Raw genomic sequence first — 12,309 nt, forward strand, 5'->3', positions numbered from 1 at the left:
CTCTGCCCCACCTTCCTAAATCCTCCCCTGAATTCTCAATGGGGTCAGCCAGTACCACCACCACACCTCTGCTCCCCACAGCTCTCCTGCCCTAGAAGTGGACAAGTCTAGGAACAGTTTTACTTCATGTGCCAACTCTGACTAATTGGCAATGCTGCTGGGATTGCTGTGTTGACAAGCCCCTGGAGCTGCATTAAGATTTTTCAGGAAAGCGAGCTGTGTGTGATCAGTGATGTGTGTGTTGGTCATGGAATGAGGGAGTTGTGTTATCTGCACTAGTATTTTACCATCCCTGGACAAGATCCTTTTTACACATTGAGATAGCTTGTTTCTTCTGTAAACACAGGGGAGAAGGGACTTGTGCATGCAGAGGTACAGATGGCCAAGGCATAGGTATGCCCACAGAGGCTAGGTAGGCATGGGGATGGCAGAGACCTCCCATTAATAGAGCAGCTGTCTGAGAATCTAGATGGAGAGAAATTGAGGAGAACTCAGGAGTCAGAGTTTGATGATTATAACTCACAGTTTTTGTAATTGTGAGGATGGGGTACACTGAGTGGCCTAATAGGATCTCTGTACAGTGATAGTAGGGGGTCAAGCTTAGGAGACTTATATGGTCCATTCCACCCTGATATTCTGTGTCTTCCGACACTTCCCGGCTTGTGTTCTAAGGAGTACTAGCCTAGTAAGTTCCTCTGTGAAAACAGGTCTCCAAATATATATACCATATATCCTTCTGTGCCGATATGCTGATGATACAACCTTGCTTGCTGAAAGCGAAGAGGACTTGAAACATTTACTTATGAAGATCAAAGAGCACAGCCTTCGATATGGATTGCATCTCAGTGTCAAGAAAACAAAAATCCTCACCATTGGACCAATAAACAACATTCTTATCAATGGAGAAAAGATTGAAGTTGTCAAGGACTTCATTCTTCTTGGATCAACTATCAACACTCACAGAAGCAGCAGTCAAGAGATCAGACGACGTATTGCATTAGGCAAATGTGCTGCACAGGAACTTTTTTAAGTATTGAAGAGCAGAGATGTCAGCTTGAGGACTAAGGTGTGTCTGACCCAAGCCATGGTATTTTCAATAGCCTCATATGGATGTGAAAGCTGGACAGTGAATAAGGAAGATCGTAGAAGAATTGATGCCTTTGAGTTGTGGTGTTGGAGGAGAATACTAAAAGTGCCATGGACTGCCAAAAGAACCAATAGATCTGTTTTGGAAGAAGTGCAGCCAGAGTGCTCCTTGGAGGCCAAGATGGCTAAGCTTCGTCTCTCATATTTTGTACATATTGTCCAGAGGGAACAGTCACTGGAGAAGGATGTCATGCTGGGTAAGGTGGAGGGTCAGAGAAAAAGGGGAAGACCCATAACGAGATGTATTGGCCAGGTGGCATCATTGATGGACTCAAGTGTGGCAGCAGTAGTGAGGTTGGCCCAGGATCAGACATTGTTTCGTTCTGCTGTGCATGGGGTCGCTATGAGTCGGTTCTGACTCGATGGCACCTGACAACAACAACAACAACATATCCTTCTAGGGAGTCAGAATATACATTTGCATTTTTAAGACTATGTATTTAAGATATAATTTGGATTTAATCTATAAGGGGCCATGAAACCATTTTTCTTTCTATAAATGACTATTACCAGTTTGTGGGACTAGCATTGGAGAACCAACACCAGAGGGAATATTTTATAAGGTACGTAACTTGGTCCCCCTCTAGCCCAGGGGACCCTTTCTGAGAGGGTCAGTGGTACAGTTAGTAATCACAGGAATGAGGCACATGATTTAACCCATTCTTGAGTGTGACTGTGACTTTGGCTTTAACTATGAGTCCTGCTGTGGCGCTGTGGGCTAATGCGTCAGACTGAAGAGTCATTTGAACTGCAAGGTCGGTGGTTCAAGCTCACCAGTTGCTCCTTGGAAACCCTAAACAGGGTTGCTATGGGTCGGAATCTATTCGATGGCACTTAACAACAGCATAACCTCTGAGACAACTGACCAAGGCCCATGTGGTCATCAGCAGGGAACTGTCATAAGCAGCAGCACAGTCAAAGAACCCTCCTCCAGAGACAAGCAGCTGTAACTCTGAACCACAAGTGCTAAGATTATACCAGCCTATAAATGTAGTGTGCTTTTTAATCTGCTCATCCTCCCTCCAGGCAGGACACAGACAGAAAGATAAATGAAATTGGCATTTTTTTTATTATGCACCTAGCTGGGTCGGAGACTCCCCTGGGCAAGGGGGTGAGTGTTTATCTGCATGCCTCATTTAGCCCTGCTTCTAGCCCCTTTGAATTACCAGCCACTCTTTTACTCTGAGTGCATCCCAGCCAGCCCCTGACTGTCCACTAGGACTGAGGGTGACTCATGAAGCTCTTTGGGCCACTGGGCAACAATTTCTCACATCCCTCCTCCATGGGCTCTGTGAGGTACTGGTAATTGATGACACACTGCATACAAGTTGACCAGGAATGGTGCTGAGAAGGGCAGGAAATCTGGGTTTATGCCATGAGCCTCCCTGGGCAGCAGTGAAAACCAGAGCACCTTCCACTGCAGAGCCTGTCACAGACAGGCAGACAAGGGAAAGAACTTTGTCTAAGTCAAGCTCCTTGGCCTTATTTGGCAGTGCCTTATCAGTGATCAGATGGAGGGGTTGACCTGCTAGCTCTGGGGACACCTTTGAGGCCAAGGTTATGACTACATCCAAGAATGGACCGTGCCTCAGAGTAGCTGTACCTTTGTCCACTCACAGTATAAAAATTCAGAGCATGGGCTTTGTGACTGACAGTAAGTAGTCTCCAAATTCTGCTTCTCTACTTACTTTGTGACCTTGGTAAAGTTGTTTAAACCTCTTTGATGCTCAATTTCCTCCTTCACAGGGCAGGGATTATATAAAGTTCTAACTCAGGGGACTGAAAGCAGAATGTGTAAAGCATTTAATGGGCACCTGCCTCCCAGCCCTGCCTCACACCTGGTTTTCTTCTCTAGCGGTGACACTCTTTCCAGGGCTTCCTCAGTCTCCTGTGACCTAAAATCTTTGAACAAGTTCTCCCCCTCCCCTCTTCCATCCAGGCAGTCTCCCCAGACAACAGGAGCACAGATCAATCTTGTAGCTACAACTCAATCATTCTTTAACGAGAGGTCACCAGGCTGAGGGCTCTAGTTCCTGGTAATGCAGCCTCAAGGGTCTGCTGTTGCTTTGCTATAACTTTTTTACACTCCTACCCTCTGGCCTAAGTGGGCTGAAGGAGCAAATGTGCCAATGTGGGTAGCTCGGTGTCTGGTACCCAGTGATGGGAAGTTAGTTGGGCTTGGGGGTTGGGAGGGAGGTAGGCAGGAATATTCAGGTCAGACAGGGTCCCTATGCTGGGGCCTGGTGCCAGCCAGGGAGGCAGAATGAGGAGAGTTAGCCTGAATACCTTGATGCCAAGTCCTGGTATTGCTCCAATCAACCTTTCTTACCCACTATTCCGGAGTCTCTGGGTGGTGATGATGGACTACTAACAAAAATCTTAGTGGTTTGCATCCACCTGGATGTTCCTCTCAAGAAAGACCTGGTTTTCTACTCCCAAAACTCAACCGTTAAAAATCCTTTGGAGCACAGTTCTAGTCTAAGACGCACTGGATCACTAGGAGTCCGAATCAACAGCAGTGATACCTCTGGGCAGCGCTGTGAAGACTCACACACAGCTTCCAGTGGGCCAATGGCAGTAACACAGGCAAGATGTAGAATAGGGGTGCCCTCTGTGACAGGCTCAGAGGAGGCTGGGGACCCATAAAGATCCCCCCTTTGAAGTCTCTAGCAGTGTTCCAAGCTCTTTATCTGCTGCTATGTCCAGTCCTAGGACAGCAGGCATGAGGGATGATAAAGCTGCACCTGCCCTGGGGAGGTGCGGTGAGGCATGGGGCTTTGTCTCCTTTCTCATTTCTACTCTTAACAGGCAGCAGAGAAGCATTGATTTTTTCCTGTTTCCATTTTTTTTTTTTTTTTTCCTGGCTGCAGCCAAATGAGGTCAGAAGTTAAATTAGTCCTTGGAGGTAAAAGTAGCTGCTTTCATATTCCCTCTTTCTGCTGACTGGAGCAGTGATTGTTGCATGTTCTTCCTTACAGATCCAATACAGGAGAGGCAAGGAAGATATTATCCGCCTGTGGAACCCTTGGGGCCACACCGAATGGAAAGGATCCTGGAGTGACGGGTATGGCTTCTGGCAACTCTCTGTCCTTCATGGAGAGCCCCCGAGCTTGATCCTTGTTTGACTTTGTTTCTTGTGTGGTGATGCCCTATTAGTGACAAAATGGACCTTGTTTCTGGTAGCTCAAGACCACAGTCACATTCAGAAATGGGCTAACTCACCTACCTCACTCCCCTGGCTCAATCAGCTGTCTCAAGCAGGGTGTCCCTGGGAACGAGGGGGCCCAGGTTTTCTACCCTGGATATCTGTCCTCCAAACTTCCTCCTCTTTCCTGCTGTGGCCTTGATACAAGCCTGCCCAGAGTATGTCTGTACATGGCTGTCTGTCCATCCTGCACTTCGATAATGCTGTTCGCCAGGCATCCATTAGACACCTACTATGTACACTCTGGGAGTCCTTGTGTGGTACGGTGGGTTAATGCACCAGAATGCAATGTCATTTGAACTTCAAGGTCGGTGGTTCAAACTCACCAGCTGCTCCTTGGAAACCCTATACAGGGTTGTTATGGGTCAGAATCGACTCAATGGCATGCAACAACAAAATGTACACTCCAAGTCTTGGTGTGGTGCTGTAGGATAAGCACTGGACTGCTAACTGCAAGGTTGGAGGTTCAAATCCATCAGATGCTCCTTGGAAGCCCTATACAGGGTAACTATAAGTAGGAACTGACTTGATGGCACTTAATAATACCAACCACAAGGTACACTTAGCACTAAGTTCATGGTGTTAGGTGGTGTGGACAGATGCCCAGAGCCCTGGTCTGTTCTTCAGAAGGTTATGATCTAGATCTGGGTCCCTGTTACCCTGATTTAGTGAAAAGGGAGAAGGCAGAGCAGGAGCCAAGATCCCACTGGGCAGAGAAAGATAGAGAGGAAAAGTCTCATCCCATGAAGGGATCCCATGGGATCCTGAGCCTGAAGTTCCTGGAACAGTGCCCTGCACATAGTAAACCCAAACCAAAGCCCATATATGTAAGAATAGAACCACACTCCATAGGGTTTTCAATGGCTGGCTGTTCACAAGTAGGCCACAAGCCTTTCTTCCAAGATACCACTGGTGGATTTGAACAGAGAAATTTCTGATGAATGCAAACTGCTTGCAACACCCAGGAGCCTTGTCGTAGGTCTCAGGTGTCCTCTGTGCATGTTCCAGATAGCTGCTGTCTGTCCAGCCAAGGATCTAGTTATTTGGTCAGTGGGCCCCGGGGAGCTGGGCTGGCATTTCCCAGCAGTCAAGAGGGCTGGCCCCCGTCCCCTATCCCCTTGCTGACTGAGAATGACCTGCAGATGGGAAAGCAGAACTTATAAGCAGTGACAATCAATACAGTCAAAGCAGTGAGTTTTGAAGGTGAGCGGGGATTAGTCAGCGCTCTGCCATCGGGCCTGACGCTGGGGCTAAGTGGTAAGCCCCAGAGGCTGGGTGCCTGGAACAAGTAGGTGTTCCACAAATGTAAGATGAATGCATGACTGGGAGGAAACAAGTATAATAAAGGGGTAAAATAAACCTGGGTGTGATTTCAGATACTTCCTAGTGAACCCAACCAACCAAAATCATCGAGGCGATTCTGACTCCGAGCAACCCTCAAGGACAGAGCACAACTGCTTTTGGGGCTGCAAATCTTAATGGATTCAGACTGCCTCCTTTTTCTCATGTACAGCAATGTGCCCTTTCTGTGTGGCTTTTCCTGGCTTCCTGTTGTAGACGTTTGTGTACTTTGGCAATTATTTACAATCTGGTTGATGGGAAGAAACAGACTCTGGAATCAGATCGGAACTTCTTGTTGTTAAGTACTGTCGAGTCAGTTCCGACTCATAGCCACCTTGTATAGAGTTTCCGAGGAGCAGCTAGTGGGTTTGAACTGCCAACCTTGCAGTATGCAGTCCAGTGCTGATCCTACAGTGCCACATCAGGAGTCCAGATTGGGACTTGTTGTTGTTGTTAGGTGCCATCGAGTTGGTACCAACTCATAGTGACCTTATGCACAGCAGAATGAAACACTGCCTGATCCTGGGCCATCTGGGTTTAATTCCTACTTACTAGCTATATGCCTCATGCGGACAACTTGACCTCTCTGGGCTGTGTTTCCTGTCTCTGAGATGGGACTAATGATGTTATGTTATGTTAGAGTTATTGAGTTGGTTCCAATGTATAGCGACTCCGTGCACAACAGAACAAAACAGTGTTGGGTGGTCCTGAACCATTCTCACAACTGTTGTTATGTCTGACTCCATTGCTGCTTCCACTGGACCAATCTATCTTGGGTGTCTTCCTCTTTTTTTATGATGATAGTCTTCTCCAGGAACTGGTCCCTCCTGACAACATATCCAAAGTAAGAGATCAAATCTTGCTATCCTCACCTCTAAGGAACATTTTGGCTGTACTTCTTCCATCACAGAGTTGATTGTTCTTCTGGAAGTCCATAGTAATTGTGATACTTTTCTCTAACACCATAATTCAAATGCATCAATTCTTCTATGATTTTCCTTATGTGGCCTCAGGCAGGCTACTTGACCTCCCTGGGTCACATTTCCTGTATTTGAAATGATCTAATGAAGGAGCTCTGGTAGCGTAGTGGTTACGAATCTGGCTGCGAACCTTAAGGTCATCAGTTCGAAACTACCAGCTGCTCCATGGGAGAAAGATGAGGCTTTCTACTCCCGTAAAGATTTACACCCTCAGAAACCCTGTACAGGGTTGCTGTGAGTCGGAACCAACTCCACGGCACACAACAACAACAATGATAGAACCTACCTAATAGGGATATGTTGTTGTTGTTACGTGCTGTTGAGTCAGTTCTGACTTCTAGCAACCCTGCATAGGGTTTCCAAGGAGCAGCTGATGGATTTGAATCACTGACCTTTTGGTTAAAAGTCCAATGTTTACCCTACAGCACCACACCAGAACTCCAAAGCCTCATCTTTCTCCTGTAGAATGTCTTGTAGACTCTAACTGCTGAACTTGCTGTTAGCAGCCAATTCATAACCTACTATGCTACTTTGTTGTTGTTGTTGTTAGGTGCCATCGAGTCGGTACCGACTCATAGTGACCTTATGCACAGCAGAACGAAACACTGCCTGATCCTGGGCCAACCTCATTACTATGCTACTTGTTGTTGTTGTTGTTAAGTGCCATCAAGTTGGTTCTGACCCATAGTGACCCTGGATAGGGTTTCTAAGGAGCAGCTGGTGAGCTTGAACCGCCAACCCTACAGTTCAAATGGCTTTGCACTCTGGCGCATTAACCCACAGTGCCACACCAGGACTATGCTACTAGAGCTCCTTAAATGAGTTAATGGTGAAGCAGTACTGCACATAAAAAGTGCTAAAACAGTACTTATAGTTATAATTGATGGGAGTCTAAACTTGATTTCTTTTTTTATAAAAATTTAATGGCTTATTTCACTTGTTTTTGTTGTTGAAAATATACACAACAGAGCATACACCAATCAACAATTTCTTCATGAACAATTCAGTTACATGCTTCAAGTTGTGCACTAGTTCTCTCTCGGCTTTTCTGGGTTGTTCTCACTTATCAATGCAAACTCACTGCCTCCTACATTTCCTATCTAACCTTTTGAGTTACTCTTGTCAATTTGATCTCATATGGCTAGTTCTTAAAAAGAGCTCACTGTTCAAGGCAGACATTTTTTCTGCTTTGTTTTACTTTTTTTATTATTGTGAATTAAGTGAAGGTTTACAGAACAAATCAATGTTCATCCAATCATTGGTACACATCATTGATTACAATCCCCACAATCTAACAGCATTTATCCCACTTCCCATTGGTGTTTCCAGTTTCTTTATTAACCCTTCTGAACTTTGTTGTTAAGTGTCGTGGAGTCAGTTCTAACTCATAGTGATGCTATATAGGGTTTCCATGGAGTGGCTTGGGTTTGAAGCACCAGTCTTTTGGTTAGCACTCAAGTGCTTATCCTACAGTGTCACATCCTTCTGAATTTTATCCTTGGATAAATGTTGACTTTTTATTTCAAATGGTTGACTATTCTAAGGAGTGTGTACCTCCTTAGTATTACTGTTCCCTTTATTGTTGTTGTTGTTGTTACTTGCCATCGAGTCAGTACCGACCCATAGTGACCCTATGCACAGCAGAACGAAACACTTCCCAATCCTGGGCCAACCTCACTACTGTTGCTACGCTTGAGTCCATCAATGCTGCCACTTGGCCAATCCATCTTGTTCGCTTTATAGACATGTCTGTTGTTTTACTGAAAATTGAGTTCCATTTCAGACCTGAAGGGTGACTAAAAGTCATATTGTCAGGATTCCACCAATTTTTAGCTGATCAGTAAGTCTGGCCTTTTCTACCATTTTGACTTTTGTTCCACATTTTTCTCCTACTCTATCCACTATCCAGGACCTTCTAATGTGATCTCTTTCTGTAGCTGGGTACCATCTAGTTCTTCTGGTCTCAGGGTTGTGGAGATTTATGTTAAGGTAGACTAACAATATTACTCTGGTATTTCCTGTGTCTTCAATTTTCTTAATTTGTCTTTGCTCTGGATGGAGGATAGGCACTAGACTACTAACCACAAGAGTGACAGTTCAAATCCACCAGCTGCTCCTCGGAAACCCTATACAGGATTGCTATGAGTGGGAACAGGCTTCTCGGCACTTAACAACCAACAGCCGTGTGATTCCTGGGAGTGCAGTGGCTCTAGATGATAAAAACTGGACTGCAGACTACAACATTGGCAGTTCAAGTCCATCAGTCATTCCATGGAAGAAGATGAGGTTTTCTGCTCCTGCAAAGATTTACAGCCTTGGAATTCCTATACAATTTTGCTAGGAGTCAGAACTGAAAGCACTTCATGACAAGAGGAAGGATAGTAATCCTATGTCACCTGCATGGAGCCGACCTCAACATAACACTGTAGTCAGAGAAACAATAGTTTAGCAAATCAGGAAAGCAGTTATAATTTTTACAGTAGTCTAAAAAAACAACACTAAGGGGTTCCCTCATCACAGACAGAATAACATCTTAAAAATCCAATTTCCCCATCTCTTTTTTTTTCCCTGCTACTCTGCAGCTGCACCCAAAGACTTCATGAGTGACAAGTTTCTCAAACCAGTTGACACAATGCATTCACTCAGTTTCCCCCTTTCTCCTTTTTTCTAGCCTCTAAACTTCTTTCTTTCTCTGGGCTCCTTTGTGCTCTTTCCACTGTAGATCCTAATAATAAGTTCAGATTAGTTTCCCAGTTCTTCTTCACAATAATTATCCCAGATTGTGATGTATCTAACCTGAATCCTCAATTTGGGATTGCTAATTGGGGTGACAATGGAGGAAAGGGCCAATGGCAAGACTGGATTCCCTTTGGAAAGGAGAAGGGTAGTAAATTCACATGAGATGATATTTTGCCCATGACTTCCATGTTAAATGTCAAAAGATTCATGAAGATAAGAGGCACCAGAGATCAGGGAAAAGAAGTTTTCCATGGGCTGGAATGTTCAGGATAAGTTTCATGGATGGGTTGAACTTGAGTTGGTCTTCTGTGGAGAGACTATGGCTCCCTTAGGAAGGGCATTCCAAGTAGGAGATGAAGTGAGACCACTACTATGAGTTTGGGATAAGGAACATGGCTAGTGTGTTTCTGTGGAACAAGCAGGCTTGAGGCAGAGAAATCTGGAGGAGAAGAGTTGGGAGCTGGTAATGGAGAGCCCAATCAGGCCATAGATTGGAGAACCCAGTGCCAGCTTGGAAGTTTGCATTTATATCTTACAGGCATGGGGATGAATGAAGACTCTTGAACAGTGGCGTGATTGTGCAGAGATTGTAGAGGAGATTTTTACAGCACCAATTCTGTAGGATAATGTGCCAAGGCATGTGATGGAGACTGAATGATTATAGTTCCCGTGCAGGTGGCAAATTTCCTCCCACTTTTTAAAGAGGGGAAATGGATGGAGAGAGGCCGATAGTCTAATCTTAGTCATAATTGAAATTTCAGTCATACATACTTAAAGGCAAACTTCCATGAATCGATAGCATATTGATTTACACTACATTTATTTTCCCTTACACACTGCAGAGAACATAATTATCGCTTAATTATAAAATTGCCATTTTACAATAACACATCTGACTGACTGAGCCCACTGCCGGAAGCCTTAATGGTGGTCCCTGCCTTTCTATGGTGACACACAGGTGACTCAGGCTTTCAATGCAAACCACATCCAGAGAAAGATCTCAGTAAACTTTTGTGCCTCTGGGGCAAATAAGTATTCCTATATTCTGAAGAGTGGGCTGAGTAAGGAGTAGCTGCCTTCTCCTGCCTGTGAGAGTCTCCTCCACCACAAACCCTGAGACAGCTAGTTTTTATAACACGTTGTCCCAATGGAATGGACAGCAGATCCTGGAGTGGAATACATTATTTGATTTCTTGACTGCTGCTTGAGTGAGTGTTGATAGTAGATCCAAGCAAAATGAAGTCTTTGACAACTTCGATCTTTTCTCCATTTATCATGAAGTTATTTATTGCCCTAGCAGTGAGGATTTTTGTGTTCTTTACATTGAGGTGCCACCTATACTGAAAGTTGTGGTCACTGATCTTCATGAGGAAGTATTTTAAGTCCTCTTCACTTTCAGCAAGTAAGGCTGTGTCATCTGCATGGTTGCTAATGACTCTTCCTCCAATCCTGATTCCACGTTCTTCTTTATATAATCCAGCTTTTTGGATTCTTTGCTCAATGTACAGACAGAACAAATATGGTGAAAGAATACAACCCTGGCATACACCTTTCCAAATTTTAAACCATTCAGTGTCCCCTTGTTCTAGTCAAACTATCAAGTCATGGTATTTTCAATAGCTTCATATGCATGTGAAGTTGGACAGTAAGTAAGGAAGACCATAGAAGACTTGATGCCTTTGAGTTATTGTGTTGCAGAAGAATATTAAAAGTACCATGGGCTGCTAGAAGAACAAACCAATCTGTGTTGGAAGAAGTACAGTAAGAATATTCCTTAGAAACCAGGGTGGCAAGACTGTATCTCTCATATTTCAGACATCAGAAAGGACCAGTCACTGGAGAAGAACATCATGCTAGGTAAAGTGGAAGGTCATTGAAAATGAGGAAGACCCTCGATGCGATGGATTGGCACAGTGGCAGCAGCAGTGGGCTCATTGGGGATGGTACAAGGCTGGGCAGTGTTTTGTTCTTTTGTACATGAGGTCACTATGAGTTGGAACCGATTTGACACCACCGAATAACATCAACAACAACATTGATATTACCAAGCAAGAGAGATGCATATAATGCACATTTACATAAATATAATAAAATATGCAAATATCATACCTGTTTATGTAAATGTACCAGCCAAAATTAAACAGTGAGTGCTCTGAATAATACCTTACAAATCATAGTGGGAAAATAGCTAAATTTAACTTAAGCCTTATTATGGTTCAGGCACTTAATTTATCATCTTATTTAATTCTTATAACAACATTTTCTACTACCTTGAACATCCTATTGTAAGGCTGGCACAGGACTGGGTGATATTTCATTCTGTTTTTAGGAGAGAGTCTTTATGAGTCGTAATTGACTAGAGTACACCTAGCATCAGAAACAACCCTTGAAGGTAGGAATTCTTAGCCTCAATTCATCACTTGGCTCATTGAGGCTTAGCATGATTCAGGTACTTGTCCAAGGTGACCCAGCTAGTAAGGGTCAAGAAAGAATGATATCATTCCATTGCATTTTTTTTTTTTTAATTTAAAGCTGATATTTTGAACTGAGTGATAGCTTATGTGGGAGAACATTGGTTTTGCCCTCAACCAGTTGTATTATATTTCAATGCAATGATTACAATTCCCTCCATGCACCATCTGCTAACAGTATTCTTTTATTTTTTGATGTAAACAGAAACATGCAGGAATACATAATCATTTAAACAACCAAAGGGCACATTCTGCAAGCCTGCCTCCTGGCTGCCAGCACACAGTCTTCCTCTTTCCATGAGACTAGAGTCCTCAGCTGCCTCTGAGGATCTCTCTATCCCATCACCTCTGTCTCCATCTCTGGTGTTGTGCTTCTCTGGTTAGGACCATTTCATTTTTATTATACTACACAGTTCTAATATGGAGC

General features: G+C 44.1%; 1 protein-coding gene across 1 annotated transcript in view; it reads left to right on the forward strand.

Moving 5' to 3' along the window:
* CAPN13 (calpain 13) overlaps positions 1-12,309 on the forward strand; it is an 88,324-nt gene that overhangs the window by 47,132 nt on the left and 28,883 nt on the right. The window contains exon 7 of the mRNA XM_006835280.1: positions 4,125-4,210. Within this exon, the coding sequence (XP_006835343.1) occupies positions 4,125-4,210 (86 nt within the window). The remainder of the gene's footprint in view (positions 1-4,124; positions 4,211-12,309) is intronic.

Source organism: Chrysochloris asiatica, unplaced genomic scaffold, assembly GCF_000296735.1.
Source record: "Chrysochloris asiatica unplaced genomic scaffold, ChrAsi1.0 scaffold00016, whole genome shotgun sequence".
Classification (NCBI taxonomy): domain Eukaryota; kingdom Metazoa; phylum Chordata; class Mammalia; order Afrosoricida; family Chrysochloridae; genus Chrysochloris; species Chrysochloris asiatica.